This window comes from Stegostoma tigrinum, chromosome 3, assembly GCF_030684315.1.
Source record: "Stegostoma tigrinum isolate sSteTig4 chromosome 3, sSteTig4.hap1, whole genome shotgun sequence".
Taxonomy (NCBI): domain Eukaryota; kingdom Metazoa; phylum Chordata; class Chondrichthyes; order Orectolobiformes; family Stegostomatidae; genus Stegostoma; species Stegostoma tigrinum.
Window position 1 is genome coordinate 66,703,385 of NC_081356.1, and position 19,226 is coordinate 66,722,610.

The 19,226-nt window shown below is 38.6% G+C and overlaps 1 protein-coding gene across 13 annotated transcripts in view; it reads left to right on the top strand.

Annotated features, from left to right (window-relative positions):
* The window catches only part of LOC125450802 (transient receptor potential cation channel subfamily M member 6-like), a 154,755-nt gene that overhangs the window by 119,874 nt on the left and 15,655 nt on the right, over positions 1–19,226 (top strand). For 12 of the 13 annotated variants that reach the window (XM_048527002.2, XM_048527001.2, XM_048527003.2 and 9 more), the window contains 6 exons: positions 1,169–1,218; positions 8,009–8,031; positions 8,497–8,547; positions 10,526–10,591; positions 11,904–12,190; positions 17,527–17,609. In XM_048527002.2, the coding sequence (XP_048382959.1) occupies positions 1,169–1,218; positions 8,009–8,031; positions 8,497–8,547; positions 10,526–10,591; positions 11,904–12,190; positions 17,527–17,609 (560 nt within the window). Of the gene's footprint in view, positions 1–1,168; positions 1,219–8,008; positions 8,032–8,496; positions 8,548–10,525; positions 10,592–11,903; positions 12,191–17,526; positions 17,610–19,226 lie in introns of those variants that run through there. The other variant, XR_007247158.2, reaches the window with a different exon arrangement.

A 19,226-nucleotide genomic window follows, 5' to 3' on the forward strand; every position in this document is an offset into this window, starting at 1 on the left:
AAATGTTAACTCCATTTCTCTGTCTACAGTTGCTGCAAAACCTGTTGAGTTTTTGTAGCATCCTCTATGTTTGTTTCAGAGTTCCGGCATCCACAGCATTTTGATATCTTTACAGAGTGCTGCTCTCTTCTACCAACATGCTGCTAAGCAGCTCCTAATAATTTTAAAAATGAATCTGCCACCTGGGGATACCAAGCTCCAATTCTGCCCTGGACACATCTATTCCTAGTGGGGTTATCTGTGGCTCACAATCAAGGCTTTACGGGTTTTATCCTTAGTTTATTGCCTGCCAACTTACTCTGAATTCATATGAGTCTGGAGTCACAGGAATTCCCAGTGTAGTGAGTGTCTCCCTCAACCCTTCATGTCACCGGTCATGCTCGGGACAGACTTTGTCCAGAAACAAAGCCATGGAAATTCCTGTGCGTGTCTACAATGCAGTAGTTATGTGACCAAATCGAGTTTACAGACATTTCACAGGCATTATAGTGGAATTCTGAATCAAGGGATCTTGAATTCCTATGTTTTCAATTGTGCACTAAGGTCCAGGGTAATGTGACTTTGCATCCTGTGAATTTTCATCTGGGGAAAGCAAAGGACTTAAGCAACTTGTCAGGAATAAAGACAACTAACAATAATTGTATGCTATATGTGGAAGCATATTTTTACAAAGACATAAACGTTCACCTTTTGAAGTGACAACTTATTTCTCATGAGAATTTTTTTTCTGACATTGTTAGATCTTTTTATTTTAAATTTAATAGGTAGTTGGTGCTCAAAGCATGATAAAAGAATTCCGACACAAAGTAAAACACTGTCACTGCTAAAAGGTTGAAATAAAGTCTGAAAATGATAGAATTGGACAAGCAAAATGCTGCAAATGTTTGAAATCTGAAGCAAAAAATTCTGGAAAATCAACAGGTCAGGCAGCATTGCTGGATAGAAAAGTAGATGCTTCAGAAAAATAAACGGCCACAAGCCCATAAAGTTAACTCTCTTTCTTTATCCACAAGCTTGGGCAGACCTTCTGAGTACCTACAATCCTTTCTGTTTTGATACAAATGTTGCGTTTGCTTTGCTGATGAATTTATGCAATAGTTTGATCACTGAGTTACTATGTGTTGTGCAAAGCAAAAGACAAGTAACTAGAATATTTCTTAATTTTCAGGATCTGACTAAAGATTCCTTTTTGCTAAGTAAACTAAGCAGGAAATCCTCGTAAGTATTTCAGTCATTCTCTTAATTATCAGCCCATTTTAAAAATAGGTACGGCAGAAAGACTGTATTTTTGCATGAGGTCATATGATACTGTTATACCTCTGGTTGGTTGTGATAGTTTTCACTAGATCCCACCTGGCATATTTAAGTTAAACTGCACTGCAACAATTGTTGTGCTCCAATATGGACATTCAGATGGTTTATCAAAATATCTTAATTACATGACGTGACTTCAAAAAAAAAACACGGGATGCGGCCATTGTTGGCTAGGTCAGCATTTATTTCCCATTATAAGTTTCTCTAAGAATGTGGTGGGGAGCAAAGGGAATTCCAGGATTTTGATTTAGCAACACTGAAGGCACGGGGATATATTTCCACGTCAGGAAGGCTTAGCGGGGAACTTGCAGGTTGTGGAGTTTCCATGTATCTGCTGGAATCTTCTTCTGGTCTTATTACTTGACATTGTGACATGTAAATGTACTTATCCCAATAATCTACTGGAGGACCTTTAAATTCCCAGCTTTGTTCTCTGCTAATAAGATGTCAGGAGTTAGAAAAGGATCAGTTAGCTTATTGATTGTTAGTCTTTTAATATCATAGCTAACTGAATTTGAGTGTAAGCATTATTGGCAGCTTCATTGAGAGGGCTCAATTCTATCCCCTGCAAAAACTTGGTCAAGGATGATGTGGATAATGTTAATGTAAAATTGATAAAGTTCAGTTAGCTTTACGGGTCTGTCCCATCAATATATTGCAATGTCAAAATATCAAGGGAGCTTTAATACAGCATTGTTACATGTTCCATGTTATTTATTCTGCAGTCAAAATAAAATAGTGCTAATTTAGTGGCAGTTTTAGGTGGACTTGTGCTCCTGTAAAAATGCTTGAGACTAGTTTTCACACAAGACCCTTGTAATGGGAAACTTCCACCTTAAAAGTCTGACACTGAGGCTGCCAGCCTTCCAGGAAAGCACTCTGTTTTTGTTTTTGGAGTCAATGGAAGTAGATTGCAACTTAATATTTTTAAGAAGCAACTTGGAATGAAATATATATGAGAGCCTGAGGTGGCTTGATAGGATAGATACAGGGAAGATGTTTCCTCTTGTGGGAGAATGTAAAACTCATGGTTACCACTTTAATACAAAGATGCAGAGAAGTTTTTTTCTCTTTGAGAGTCCTACAACTTTGGAACACTCTCTTCCTCAAAAGGTGTTGGAAGCAACGTCTTTGAATACTTTTAAAGGCAGAAGTGGATATATTCTTCTCAGCAGAGGAGATTAAAGATTGTCAGAGACTAATTGAGATTGCAGCCAGATCAGCCATGATTTTATTAATTGGTGCAGCAGGCTCAATGCGCAAGATGGCCGACTCCTTTTCCTAACTTGTATTTTCAGATAAGATCGCCACTTAGACTTTTAAACTCGACTAGATACAGGCACAGTGTTTTCTCACAAGATCTGCTCCTTCATCCCATGAATCAGTTAAGCGAACCTGTTTGCACTGTTTTCAAGGTGATATATCCCCTCTTTAAAGAAGCAATACCAAACTGTATACAGTACTCCAAAAGTAGTCTCAATGTCCTGCAAAAATTGGCCAAACTTTCTTACCTTTACATACCATTCCACTCGGAATAAAACAACAATGTTCTGTTTGCATTCCTCATCACTTACTGGAAATCCATACTAATGTTTCATGATTTGTGTATTAGGTTACCTGTATCCCTCTGTACAACAGAGTTCAGCAATCATATTCTATTTAAATAATCTGCTGCTTTTCTTCTTGCCAAATTGGATGTTCTCCGACAGTATGCTCCAGCTTTCCACATTTTTGCCTGCCCACTTGAGCTATCTATGTCCGCTTCCAAGTGATTCTCCTATCCATCTTTTTATTATCTGTAAATTTAGCAGCCACGCGTCTAGTCCATTTACACTGATATCGTTACTAAGCAACTTAGGTTCAGAACCCTGCAATAATCCACTTGTTATATCTTGTCAGTCAGAACATGTCTCCTTTATCTCTATTCTTGGTTTCCTGTTAGCTAACCAATTTTCTTTCCATGCTAACCCTACACCATTAGCCCATAACTGTGACTTTGTATTCTGGAAATCCAAGTACACGGTATTTATAAAGATCCTCTTTATGTTGTTGTTATTTCCTCAAGGAATTCTAAGAAATTAATGAAACATGATTTCTCTTTTGCAAAACCATGTTGAGTCTACTTGATCGCATTTAGCTATTCTAAGAAACTCTATAACCTCCTTTATTAATAGACTCTAGAAATTCCCTCTGACAGATATTAGGTGGTTTCCTCTTTTAGTCTCCCTATTTTTCTTGGGGAGCAGTTGTGTCACTATTTTATAAAGGGGGCCTATCTAGAATCTAGGGGAATTTGGAAAATTAAAAATTACAAGTAATGCATCTACTATAGAATCAAAGAGACAAAGAATTCTACAGCTCAGAAAAAGGCCTTTCAACTCACTGAGTCCTTTTTGGTTTAAAAACATGCACTAAACTATTCTAATCCCATATTCTAGCTCTTGACCCATTGCCTTGTATGCCTTGGCATCTCAAGTGTATATCTAACTAATTGCTATGAGTATTTATGGTGTCTCTAGTGAGACACAGGTAGTGAGTTCCAACTCCTGCCACTCTGGGCATAATATTTTTCCCTCACATTCCCTCTAACTCTCTGCGCTTTACCGTAAGTCTGTGCCGCCTGGTCATGAGCCCTCTACCAAAGGGATAAGTTCCTTCCCATCTTCCCTGTCTTTTCCCTTCATAATTTGATAAATATGCTATGGCCCTACCAGCATTTTATACAGTTCCAGCATCACCTCACTGCTCTTAAAATCTGGGCCTCAACTAATAGATGTAAGTATAACATATGCCTCCTTGATCACTTTATGTTACAGGACTGATGGACATGAGCACCAAGATCCCTCAGATCATTGGTGCTCCTCAGGGTCCTGCAGTTCATCATGTATTTCTTTGCCTTGCTTGTCTTGCCCAAGAGCATCGTCTCACACTTATCCAGATTGAAATCTATTTGCTACTGATCAGCCCATCTGACCAATCCATCTATATCCTCCTGTAATCTAAGGCTACCTTCCTCACTATTTACTACACACCAATTTCACATCACTTTGGAAATTACTGAAAAACCTCCTACTTTCAAGTCCAAATCATTTACGTCTGCCATGAACAGCAAATGCCCCAACACTGATCCCTATAGAAGCTTACTGCACATAGGCTTCCAGTCACAGAAACAATCCTTAGCCATTACACTCTACTTCGTGCCTTTCCGTCAATTATAGATCCAATTGGTGAATTTAGTTATATCCCATGGGCTTTTACCTTTATTATCCACCTTCCATGTGGGAGCTCAACAAAAGACCTGCTGAAGTCCAAGTAAACTACATCAAATGCATTGCCCTCACCTAAACACCTCTTTGAAATATTCCACCAAGTTGGTCAGACATTACCTCTCCTTCATAAAATCTCGCTGACTATTCTTATTTAATCTCTGACTCTCTGATTGCAGACTAATTCTGTATCTTAGAATTGCTTCCAACAGTTTTCCCCAACTCTGAGATTAGATTGATTGGTCTGTAGATTCCCGGTTTATCCCTTTCTCCCTTCTTGAATAACACTTCCACACTGGCTGTCCTCCAATCCTGTGGCCAGAAAGGAGTTGAAAATTATTGCCAGCATGCTTGTTATTTCCTCCTTTGCCTCACTCTCAGCCTGGCTCACATTTCATCCAACTTTGGAGATTTATTTAAATTTTATTTTATTAGTTATTCTTTGATGTTTTTAATATCCTACTCAATCTCCTGATCTACCACTAATCTTCATGGAATTGTAAGCTTTTGCTTCAATTCTGATATAATCTTTAACTTTCTTACTTAGCCATGAATGATGCATCCTTCTCCTCGAGTGCATCTTCTACAGTGGATTATATCTTGCTGCTGAGTGCTATGAAGTGTCTCCTCAATTATTTTTCTTTTACATGTCCACTGACTTATTGCTTAGCATAATTTTCCAGTTTACTCTCTTTTCCTGCTCTTATCCTTGTCATTATATAAGTTTAAAATGCAAGTCTTCGATCTATTCCTCTCTCCCTCAAATTGAATGCAAATTTCAGTCATTTTATGATCACTGTTATCTAGATGTGTCAATGCTTGTGCCCTCCACCTGACCTTATTTCTTATATTTTTAATCACTATTTGTGGATATCGATCCTCTGTCTGTAGGTGATCTTGCTGAGGGTAATAGGTAAACAATGATTGAGATACAGCAAGTTTTTTTCAAGAGAAACAAATTTGCATGGCATTAATCATTGATCAGAGATAATGGGAACTGCCGATGTTGGAGAATCCGAGATAACAAAATGTGAAGCTGGATGAACACAGCAGGCCAAGCAGCATCTTAGGAGCACAAAAGCTGACGTTTCGGGCCTAGACCATTAATCATTGTTACCTTTTACCAGGGCAGGTGGTTAGTCAGTTTGGCTGGACTCTGAGGATTTGGGTGATGTCAGCAGCTAGCTGGCATACAAGGAAACTCTGTTTAATATTTGCAAATGCTCAGACTATGAAAATAAACTCCCGAGAGAGACATGCTATAAAACTCCCGAGCATTGCAACTGCACCTTGTATTATAGCAGTCACAACATAATGTTTTCCGTTCAGTAAGTCACCGGCTTTTGCTGTGTTCCCTATTTATGCATTTCTTTTTTTAGCTTTGTGTTAACATTGATCGAATTTTATATTGATTCTTCCACCTCAGTACTATCTACCCCAGCAATTTGCAGAGGAGGCTATAAATGACATTAATTTTATGTTGAAATGTCTACTAGAACAGATTGCAGGACAGGCCAATTCTTGTATTATCATTCAGATAGTCAACTACAAATTAATTTTAATCATAAGCTAAACCACAGTGAGAATGATCCATCAAAAGCTCAGTTATATCAGAGCAGATAAGCCACAATTATCAATTAAGTAATGGTCCACTAATCTATTTTTGATGGTATCCATGCCCAATATTGGAGTCAAAGGAAGTGGTTGAACAATTGACTGTTTGCCTGCCATTTTAATTTGCCTATTTTTGTTTTGGTTATTACTGTTAATAGTCTGGTCAAATAGAATCTTGGGACCAACTATCTTCAGCTGCTTCCACTATTACCTTACACTCCATTATAAAGGTCAGAATTAGAGATGTTTGCTGATGATTATATAGTGTTCAGCGCCATTCATGACTCCTCAGATGCTGAAGCAGTCTATGTCGAAATGCAATATGATCTGGACAACATCCAGGCTCAGACTGACAAGTGGCAAGTAATATTCATTCCACGCCAATGCTGGGAAATGATTACCTCCTATTAGAGACCGTCTCATCATCACCTCTTGACATTCAATATTTTGAGTATCACTGAATTCCCACAATCAACATATTTTAGGTTATCATTGACATGGAGCTAATATGGACTTGTCATGCAAGTACTTTGGTTATAAGAACAGGTCAGAGGCTGGGAATTCTACAGTGAGTAACTCACCTCCTGACACCCCAAAGCCTGTCGGCCATCCACAAGGCACAAGTCAGGACTGTGATGGAATACTTTCCAATTGTCTGGCTGGGTGAGCTCCAACACCACTTAGTAAGCTAGATGCCATCCAGGACAAAGCAGCATGTTTGTTTGGCACCACATCCACAAAAGTTGAGCCAGTCCATCACTGACATTCAGTTGCAGCAGAAATTCACCAAGCACCTTAAGCAGCACCTTCCACACCTAAAACTATTACCATCTAGAAGGACAAGAGCAGCTGATTCAAGGGAACACCACAGCAAGCAAGTTCTCTTTCAGACCACTCACCATCCTGGTTTAGAAATATATTGCCATTCCTTAGGTGTTGCTAGGTCAAAATTTTGGAACTTTTCTCCCCCTGTTGGCATTATGGATGTACTTACACCTAATGGGCTGCCGTAGTTCAAGAGGCAGCTGACTACCGCCTTCTCAAAGACAACTGGGGATGGGCAATAAATGCTGATCCAGCCAGGGATGCTCACATCCAGTGAATTAATTAAAAATAAATCAATGACACTGTACAAGAGGAGGTCATTCAACTCTTTATGCCTCTGCTGGCTCTTGGAAAGTGCATTTAGTGACTCCAATTTTACAATTCTTCCTAATAGCCCTGCAAGGATATTCTTTTCATGGAGCGATCCAGTCCTTTGTGAATTTTACTACTTCTATTACCCTTTCTGACAGCACTAGTGGTCCTTCCATGTGAACCTGCCATGGTGTCTCAGATCCTGACTATGATACATTTGGAGTTATTGTGCTGAATCTTTCTCATTGCTGTCACCACGTTCATTTTTCAGAGATGCAATGGAAACACTGTTTTACACGAGCAGATGTAGATTTTTACCTTATCTCACACATGAAGAGTGGCTTATGGAAATCTCTCACCCAAGTTATTTATTACAATTTCGCAGAATCTGATTTTACTTGAAATGTTTCAGCAAACCTTTTTGTGAAGTTGCTTTCAATCTCAAAATTTGATAATGCATTCGGTGTCGTTGGGTTGACAGTGCGATGTTACTTCCAGTATCTAAAGCAGAGATTATAAGACAATATTCAAAGACATTCTAAAAGCAATTTCCTTTGGGATTGTAAAGAGTCCTGAAAGATTTTTGATTTGTAAAGTACATTATGTACATGTAAATTGTTGATGTATTTTCAGTATTTCATTGTGTGACTATGTGCTGTTGCTTACACTCCATACAGGTCAAATTCATGTGTTATTGATGGTAAGTGGCAGGATTTAGAATGTTTAAATGTATATGTATTTGAAGTGACTCCACTTATGAATTTTTATATTAATTATTGAGGATTTGCCATTGACTATATTGCTTGAAATTACAGATAGTTGAGTTAAAGATTGGAAAAGTAATTTCTTCTGAAAGCAAGGTCCAAGTAGAACTGTGCAATACACAGTCTTTAATCCGTCTATATTACAGCTGTTTCCTCTGCAACTAATTGGGCAAAGTCATCGGTTCCAATCCCCTTGATGGGGCGATAAATTATTTAATTCAGCAGATTGCTGCAGACTGCTGACCAGTCCAGCAGCTCTTGTGCTAACTCATCCAAATTTCTTGAGAAGTATTTATTCACTGAACAAAAACATTTAAGAATAAAAAAAAACTTAACTCAATAAGAGTAATGTACTTGTGTTGATATTTATCTCTTGATATTCATAATGCATTATATTTCAGCATTTGTTACCTCATTTAAAACTTCTCAGGATCTGAACTACCATTATTCTGGTAAGGAGAAAACAAATACAATTCATTAAATTTGTTTTTATCTATTCTGAGTTCAGCAAACTAAGTATTTATTGCTGGATGAACACAGCAGGCCCAACAGCATCTCAGGAGCACAAAAGCTGGGCTTGCTGTGTTCATCCAGCCTCACATTTTATTATCTTGGATTCTCCAGCATCTGCAGTTCCCATTATCACTAAGTATTTATTGCTCACAGGTCACAAGACTGTATCAAATTGTATAGCTTGCAATGTTTCTTTTGAGCCATTCTCTTGAGCCATTTTTGGATTGGCTAGCTTGGGGCCATTAAAAAAAATCTCCAATGCTCCTTAGATAGCACTTTCCAAGCCCTCAACCCCTACCATCTGAAAGGACAAGAACAGCAAATACATGGTCACCAACTGCAAGTTGCCCTCCAAGATACTCACCCTCCTGACTTGGAAATATATCATTGTTTCTTTGCTGTCATTGGGTCAAACTCCTGGAACTCTCTCCCAGAAGGCAGTGTGGGTCCATCTACAATAAATGGACTACCACAGTTCAAGAAGGCAACTCACGACGTTCTCAAGGGCATCTAGGGATAGACAATATAAGTTGGCCCAGCCAAAGATACTCACATCTCATGATGAATTAAAATAGAAATGAATTGCCTATTAAGTATCTCTGCCCCCTCAAACACACCCAGTCAGTTTCTTGATGGCAGATCCACAACCACTCTGTACCTCCACAGTAAGACTCCTAACCGCACCTCCCACCACAACTCCATCTACTGGTTGCAGCTGTGACTGCAGGTCACCCTTTAAAGTGATTTCTCTTCCACAATGGTGGTCTAGCAACTGTGGCATATTGAGATCAGATCTTTTAAAAGTGATAAGAAGCTATCTCAAAATGGAGCTGCTTTCCTCAATGGCTGGCTGCAGTGCCTTCCACCCACATAATTAAGTTAAGTTATTTGATAAATTAATTAAATAAGCACGCACTGTCCTCTAATTTGTTAGTCCAGTCAAAATTGCTGTTAATTTAATGCTGCTAACACAGTGTCAGGTTGGGGTCCATATTTGACCCAATGACAATGCTTGCCCAAAATGGAAAAATCCTTCTCATCATATCTTATAACAACATGGTTAAATTTATTTATCGTGATGCATTTTTATATCTTCGCTAAAGTTTTTGCGCCACAAACTTAGCTTTTCCCATAGGCTTTGACTTGATTTCTTTTTCTTGGAACTTAAACTCTGTTGTTGAATGCGGAATTTTCCAGGATACTTCAGCATGGTAGAGTCAGCTGTACGATTTTAGTGGGTTTGAAAATCTTTTGCTCAATAGCTCTCGATTAAAGAATTTTGAAAAGTTAACAGGCAAATGTGATAAGGTTTTAGTGAAGTAAAATTTGTTTTCAACATATGGTGAACAGTAGAAGAATTAACCCTCATATTTAGAAGGATTGTGTGGGGGTGTATACCATGGTAGAATGTGACAGTTGGGGTATTTGAAATCTTCCCAAATTTAACAGCAACATTATAACTTTTTGTTCCATTTCCTGTCCTGTCCTGTGCAAATGCAAGTCTAATTTAGCACTCTTCACTACAACCTTTGCCAGACTGTCTTTAAGTAATGCTACTAAAAGGTAGCTAGTTGTGGTTTGTAAGGGAAAGGTATTCCAATGCAGAGGTACTGGGTGACTTTTAAGGATGTGTCTGTGGAGTGTAGATGATAGCTCAGTATTTTGAATCAAACTAATAAGATGTAGATCTGCCCCCCTTTATCTATTGCCTGGCTGCTTGACCTCATCAAAGGAATTAGCTGCAAAAATATTTCTTAATAGGGAGGGAATAAAGTTTCATCATGGAAATGCTGGTCTAACTGCCCTCTTAAAGAAATGGTGCTTGTTTTCAACAAGTCGGAATAAATACATTTGAAGAATGGAAAATAAGACATTAAACTTTTAACATTGTTTTAAATATGTTTCTTTCTCTTGCAGCTGTTGAAAGAAATAATTTAATGAGGCTTGCGCAGACAATACCATTCACGCCCGTTGATCTCTTTGGTAATGCTAATATGCTTCTGTTTTGATTTGAAGATCTTATTGCCTGTGGGACAGGGATTGCTTGTTGTGAGAACAAAATGATAATCAGCACTGTTGGGCAGTGTGTTCTGCGAAATGAAAGCACAGGTCTAGCATTTTCTTACAATTGACAGCATTTGATCAAGATTATGTACAGTACAGCTTATTACATTGGGGCTCACGTGCATTACTTGCGCTGAGATGTTAAAATTGATAAGATTTCACTATGCGAATGTCCTGGTCCTAATTTATCTCAAATGCTTTATTTTTGTAGAATGAGTATTCGATGTAACATTTACTTGAAAATGAGTGCTACAGAGTAAAAGCAAGGGAATGGGAGTAATAGCTTTTTCTTTTGCTGTGCTGTGTGATTTCATGATTTATGACATCCCTTTGCACCAAAAGTGCATATGTGGTCAGAAGTTCCAACCAATAACCAATAAGGGTGGATCAATGGCTAGGTAGTTACCAATGTTACCATACTGTGCCAGAGACCTGGGTTTGATTCCATCCTTGGGTGGCTATCTATGTGGAGTTTTCACATTCTCCTTGTATCTGCGTGGGCTTTCTCCGGATGCTCCAGGTTATTCCCACAGTCCAAAGATGTGCAGGTTAGGTGGATTGGCCAAGCTAAATTGCTCATAGTGTCCAGGGATGTGTAGGCTATGTTGATTAGCCATGGGGGAATGCAGGGTTGTGGGGTACGGGCTGAGCCTAGGTGGGTTGCTCTTTGGAGGGTCAGTGTGGACCCAAAAGGCTGAATGACCTGCTTCCACGCTGTGGGAATTCTATGATTCTTCATAATCTTCTCAGTAACATTTTGTATCTCTGTTATTTTTCCTACTGCAATGTTATGATTTCCACTTATTTTAGACAACGAATGATGTAGTTTCTTCCTAAAATCAAAATGTGAAACTTTCTTCCTTTGTTTTCTCTTTTTTTCTGTTTCCGCTCTCCATTGTGCAGGGAGAGAGGAATTCTTGAAAAATAACTTGTTTTCTTTAATTGGCTACTCAATAGATTTGAAGACAAGTGCTTTAGCTAATCAACAGCATGCATCAGTTGATCCTTACATAGCTGGTATGTGTTTTCTTCACTGGTACCTGAACAGGACTTGAGTAAAGAAAAACTCTGTGGTGCCCAGAAGTATCTGGATGAGCAATTAATTCATGTTGTTTGAAAATGTACACACTTTTTGAACACCATAAAGTTGCCAGTAGACTAACTATTACAACTGCATTTTGCAGTTGCTAACCTGTTGAAGATACTGCTATCATTTTGTATTCCTGTGCAGCTGGTGAGGAGGTAACCATCTACAAATTGGAGGAGAGTTCACCAGTGAACCTGGACAAGAGTATGTCCTCCTGGTCTCAGCATGGTTTGGCTGCCATGATCCATGTCCTTTCCAAGGAAGAAATGGATGGAGGTCTTCGTCGGGCTATGAAGGTGTGCTGCACTTGGTCAGAGGAAGATGTGCTGAAAAGTGGGCAGACTTACATCATAAAGTCCTTCCTGCCAGAAGTAGTTAAAACCTGGCAGAAAATCTTTAGTGAAGGAACTGTACTCCATCTCTGTCTGAGAGTAAGTGATTGAGCGTGAATGGGAGGACTTTTCAATATTTTTGAGGGGTGGGGGATGTGGCTAAAGATTTCCAATGCTCTTGGTAACTTCTGCTCATACTTTAAATATTTTAGGTTCCAATCTATCCTCAGAGTTCCTGTAGGACTTGTGTGGAATAGAGTTTCTAGTTGAGGAGCAAAGATAGAGCCCAGATACCTAGGGCAACTATTCCCCGTCTTCCTGACCATCAAAGGGCTCATGAAAGGTTTGACAGCTGATATACCCAAGGCCAAAGCCAACTCCTCTCAGGAATGGAACTTGGGATATAACCCTGAAAAGGATCACTGAGAATTTATTTAAAATGAATAGTTTGTCAGTTCCCTAATAAAGGAGCTGCTGACGAAGGGAGGCAATGGCCTAGAGGTATTATTGCTGTTAATCCAGAGAACTAGGTAATGTTCTGGAGAATTGAGTTTGAATCCCACCATGACAGATTATTTGAATTCAATAAAATCTGGAATTAAGAGTACAATGATGACCTTGAAACCATTGTCAATTGCTGGAAAAACCCATTTGGTTCAATCTGTCCTTTAGGGTAGGAAATTACTATCCTTACCTGGTCTGGCCTACATGCAACACTGGACCCACAGCAATGTGGTTGACTCTTAATTGCTCTCTTGGTAATAGGGGAAGGGTAGTAAATACTGGCCTAGCCAGAGATACCCACATTGCATAACTGAATAAAATAACCATTAAAAATTCTAAGTACAAATTTCCAACAATCCCATCCCCAGTGCACCCCACCCCCCTCCACACCTCACATAGTGTGGTTGTGGGCCAGAGATCCTGGGAACCCTCATCAGTGAATGGATATACCACCTTAGTCCTCAATAACTTCTCCCACCCCCCTATTAATAGGCAGACACTCACATGCGCGCACGCGCACACACACGCACACACACACAATATAAAAGTATTTATTCATAGCCTATTGTTTTGCTGATGCATGTTGTGAATTTAATCTGTATCCCTATAAATATTTAAGTTTTTATCTGCTAATATTGCCAACAGTGTTCCGTAAGTATTATAAAGTGATTTCTTCAGGATCACATATATTCATTTTACAAGGACGTGTGTTACAATTTTAAATTCCTTTAACCTCTCTCCTGATGTGATTTGAAATTTTACAATTTCACCTGTTATAGAAACTGTGTCCTTTGCTCATTACAGGATAGAAAGTAGTTACACTAGTCTCAGGATTGGAAGAATTTTGATAGTATGCCCAGAGTAATGAATAATAACTGTTTAATTTGCTAAATTTGTTGAATTTAACTGATACATATAAAGGACCAGCTTTGACTTGGATATCAATTGAAGGGGAGAGTGTGGGGCTTTGGTGGGGAGTAGAGGAATGGATGGATAGATGGAGGTCACTATCACTAGTTAAGAGCGTGAAGAGACAAGAAAAATAGATGTTTCTCAGCAGCCCACTACACCCAACGTTTCTATTGCTGGATACCTCAAGCAGGCACTAAAAGCTTTGTACATGAGAGTCTCATCTCCATCTGCTAGAAGCTCGCAAGCAATTCAAAATCTAAAAATGTCTTCTTTTCAGTGTCCCTGTGTTGTAACTCCTTAGCCTGCCTTTATAGTTGACTATTATCAGTGGTCCCTTTCATAGACATTAACCATAAAACTGACTTCTCTCCCTCATGGCTACAATAGCTTGGGTAATGGCCAGACCTTGAAATCCAGTTCTCTAAAAAGCTTCTTGAAAAGAAAGCTCTCAATTTCATTTACATCTTTTGGTTGTGTGTTTTCTCCTGAACTCTATCTCCTACTTTAAAGTACTCCCTTACACAGTTGTACGTATGCATTCATGAACCTTGAAGAAACTTCACTGTCTCACACAATATTCTGATAATGTCTTTAAATCAGAAATCAAACATTCCCATTTGATCCCAGAGACTACATGGTCTAGGCCCGAAACATCAGCTTTCCTGTTCCTAAGATGCTGCTTGGCCTGCTGTGTTCATCCAGCTCTACACCTTGTTATCTCAGATTCTGTTGCTTTTTTAAAACATTTTAAATGATGCTTTAGTTTCGCATACATAACGCTGTAAGTTGTGCCTGACAGGGTTCATTTAAAAATTATACCATGTTCACGTGGCAGTGTTTTTTGTTAGTGTTCGTTTATTTCTCCTCTAATCTTTTTTTAATATTCAGTTGGCACTTTTTTCCTAAAATAATATCTGATTGTTGCTTTAAATTTCCCTTTGAGTTCTTGAAATAGCAACTTGTAGCAAATAATTTCATCAGTTCCAATTGCAGAAACAATAATGGTGATTTTAAATCAGAGACAGAAATGCTCTCAATCTGTTTAGAAGCAAGTTTCATATCTCCACTTCTCAAGCACTTTATTTTGGAAGATGTGAAATGAACTGAATGCTTAAGGCAAAGTCTGTGAAAGGCAGAGCCATTAACCCAAATTGTTACCATGCTGTACTTTGCTTTTTACAACTGCTGAATTGCTTGCTGCATCATAAATGTTCATGGACATCTGGAGCTAACCATTGTCTACTTTCTAAAAAAGATACTCAAAATATCCTTTTGACTTTGCCGAGGAGCTCAATAGGTTAGAGCTTCCAATCATATTTGTCCATTTAGAAGCTTACAATAATAATAATAATGCTTAAGTCTTCATTTAGCGATATGAATTTGGTATGCTGATGCTGCAGCTTGTTGGTAAGGGGACAGAAGAAACTTCTCATCTGCATGCAATTGCATCGCTTCTTTGGCATGCATTTTTAAAAAAAATTTTCCCAATTAATATAGAATCAAAATCTGTTTTAAACTGTTTTATTTCCAATGCTTTATGTATCTGTTCTCTAACTTCATGAAACATCTTTTCTTTGGTATTTGAAAAACAACAAAAATAATAAATGAGTTGATCAACTTTCAACAAACTGATCTACATTTTGTTCATGAAGGAAGGCAGAATATTATTTTAAAAGGAAACAATTAAATTGAACCTTTTCTTCCTGTTTCCTTTTCCTCAGGCATTTTTCCAAAAGAGTATCATAAAAGTAAAAAAAAACACCGAAGAAAAGGGTAATTTTATAACTAAGCAAAATCTTGAACTTTGCAGAATTGAATACAGAAAAGGGGTCAGAATATTTACCAACTCCCTCTCCCTTAAACCAATTATCGATTTTTGGTAATGGGAACTGCAGATGCTGGAGATTCCAAGATAATAAAATGTGAGGCTGGATGAACACAGCAGGCCAAGCTTGGCCTGCTGTGTTCTTCCAGCCTCACATTTTATTATCGATTTTTGATGTTTTGGATTTAATCCAATTTGAATGCAACAGCAGCAAAATGTGTTGTTAATTTGATTTTAAAAAAAACACTATTGCAAGTGCTTTGAAAAGTTCCAATTGGATTGCAGACACCCTAGCAACCATAACACCAAGAGGAAATCTGCCTTGGTGACTTTCAGATTTGAAAATTAAATTTCGCTAAAATTAAATCCACACTACTCTTCAACTTACATTTTTTTTCCAATTTTTTAAGTTTCACCAGCTCCAGTGACAGCTTGAAATGGAATCTCTTCCATTTTTGCCCTTTTGATTTTAAAATGTGTGTCTCATAAACCAATTCATTGCAGCATTTCTTTTGCTAAAATCTTCATTCCTTTGCATCCTCAGAAATACAGTTATAATCACATTATCCATTATATTTACTACTATGAAACCACACTTCTGACAGCCCCTTTGTAAGATTTAGACTGAGTTTGAGAGTCACGCATGTTAGAAAATGCGGGTCCGAGTGTTAAATGGTGTAAATGTAATTTATTATGTATTCAGCAATTTATATATAAATAGCCAAGAAATGCATACAACTGTGATAGGAGAGAGCATCTTTCTCTTTGGCTACAATCTTGCTTACATCTCAGTTTGTGATTGTTAGGTACTGTTCATGTATTCTTCCAGAGAAAGAGGAGAAACAGCCAGAAGCTATAATCCTGCGCCTACTTATTGTATAATATTCTGAAAAGCACCATTCCTTAATTTAAGGGCCTCAATTAGAGCATTGGGCATAAAAATCACTACAACCTTTCCTGATCCAAGACCTCATTAGCTAGAGGCTGGAAGGTGGAAGAAGTTCCCTCCTGTCAGCTCTTCCTACTGTCAGGATGAGGGCATTACATTCAACCTATAGAGTGAAGATTGAGCAAGAGATGAAAGATGAAGAAATCAGTGAGGAAGTGTGGGATTATCAACTTTTAGAAGAAGGTTAGACCAACAGATTTTTAAAGTTGTAAGACACCAGTAAATGTAGGTATACAAGTGTTCACATATGCAAATTACTGAAAGTTAATATCCAAGTATTGTAAATAATTAAGAAGGCAAATAGTATGTAAGCCATAATTAAAAGGGTGTTGGAGCTTAAGAGAAAAGAAATCTTATCAGGTTTTCTGAAGAAGGGTCTCGACCTGAAGCATCAAACTTTCCTGCTCCTCTGATGCTACTTGACTTGCTGTGTTCATCTAGCTTCACAACGTGTTACCTCAGGTTCTCCATCATAGGCAGTTCCTACTATCTCAGTAAAGAAGTCTTGCTGTTTTGGTGAGAACATACCTGGAAAATGGAGTACAGTTTACATCTCCTCACCTAAAACATGTTCATTAAATTGAATTTTGAAATAAAAGATGTCCTATATACAGAGTTTGAATGGAATAACCTATTGTTCTGTGCAGTTTAGAAAACAAGGAGTGATCTTGTTTAAATGTGTAGTATTCTTGACAGGACAGATGTTGAATGGCTGCTTTCCCACCTAGAATTAAGTTAAGGGATCCTAGGACTGAGATGAGAAGAAACTTCTTCACTCATGGAGCTTTTAATGTTTGAAATTCTCTACATCATGAGATTCTTTGTGCTTGGGTATAGTCAAGACTGAGAAGATAAATGACTAAGGGTATGAGGATAGGGTCAATTATTAGACATGATGTAAAAGGTGGCCTACAATCATAGTGAATACATGAGCAAGTTTTGGCTGTCGCGTGGCTTGCTCCTGCTCCAGCTCTTATGAGTTGTACCCTGTCCTGAATGAGATATTGAAGAAATAAAAATCAAAATTCAGATTAAAATTTACTAAGGGGAATATTCTGTATTCTCTGTATGCAGTATATTCTTGTAAATATGTTTAGAGTTTTGTCATGCACAAAGGAATCTTTAAACATTTTTCAACAGTTTGATCAAAGTGCAGTAAAACAGAATTTAAACCTTAGTATTGACAGGGTGATTTTTCTTCTGTTCCCTGTTGAAGAGTTTTTCTTTTCTTTTGCTTTCTTTCAGGAAATTCAGCAGCAAAGAGCTGCACAGAAACTCATTTACACTTTTAATCAAATGAAGCCCCAAACTATTCCTTATACTCCACGGTAAGAAGCTGGATTTCTAAATTATGTTATAATGTGCAAGTATCTGTGTAGCATCAAAGGTCTCACACCATTCACCAGCTCCCACTTCTGAATGGACGTCAAAAATCTACCCAAGTTCCATTCAGAAATATGAGGTACATCAAAAAAAAGCCGGATCTGTATTTTAAAACAGCTGAATTTTGTTAAATTTGGTTAAGTGCCATGGTTGTGAGTTTAGTGGAGGGTTTTGTCCTGTGAGGCCGAATGACTTGTCTCCTGCAGTTCTCTGGTGGTTACCTCATCAAGTACACAGCATGTCTCCATAGTGCCACCCATGTGCACAGGTGTGCTTAGTGATAGCAGACATACTCACTGTCACTGCAACTTTCCAATGTTTATGCAGTGGGCACCATATTTCTGCAGCTGCGCCCAATTTCACGTGCTACTAGCCAGGTCTGAAATCACCACTCAGGTCAGTGCAGCGTTCGCTGTTCAGAGAAACATACAGAAGTGCTGCAAGAAGTTTAATTACCTTCTGCACTCCATAAAGGTAAGTGCATCTTCTCTTTTCTTTCAAATGCTCATTCTGGCTCCACCAATACACACAACTCCCATCGAGGCTCACTGCCTACTGCTCTTATTATTGCATACAGCACCTTCCCTCAATGATTCTCAGCCACCCGCAACCCTCCCAAGCTACTCACTGTTCCTGCCCTCTGCACTACCTGTTCGCTCATTCAGCTCACTTTCCTGATTAGGGATGGGCTTAGTGACTCTTAATTGACCATAAAACCACTTCATCGGACTAATTTGAGAAATTTGAGGGTGCATACATGAGGATCAATGGTCGGCACAACATTGTGGGCTGAAGGGCCTGTTCTGTGCTGTACTGTTCTATGTTCTATGTTCTATGTTCTAAGGTCTGCTCCCTTTTGAGTTTTAGACATGGCCATTCAGTTGAGTTTCATAAAGGGTGTTTGCTGAATAAGCAGCCGCCACATGCTGTAGGCATGATGTTGAGGTAGCACAATGGCTTGCACCAACATTTCCACGCTTATGACTGTTCCATTTTGGCACTCAAAATCCACAGCTTCAGAGTGACGGGGTGACCATTTAGAACCGAGATGCGGAGGCATTTCTTCAATCAGAGGGTGGGTAATCTGGGGAAGTAATTGCAATCTGGGAATTAATTGATACAGAAGGCTGTGGAGGCCAAATCATTGAGTGTATTTAAGACAGAGATAGTTAGGTTTTTGATTAGTAAGGGGATCAGTGGTAATGGGAGAAAGCAGGAGAATGGAATTCAGAAACATATCAGCCATGACTGAATGGCGAAGCAGACTCAATGGGCTGAGTGACCTAATTCTGCTCCTATATCTTCTGGTCTTTTTGCCCTATGGTACATTAAAAACTACCTGGTTTTCAATCTGCAATATAATGTTAAGTTAGAGGTGTTGTGAGCATCCAAGTAAGTGTAAAGTGTGGATCAAAACAAGCTACAGCCCTGAGCTGCACCCTGTTCTGTTGTATGAAATGGATGCCTGCACATGCCTGCACTGCAATGTAAGGTGTTGGGAGTCCCAAAATTGCAGAATTGAAGAGGTGACGTGTATTGTGAGTCTCAAATGCAACATAATG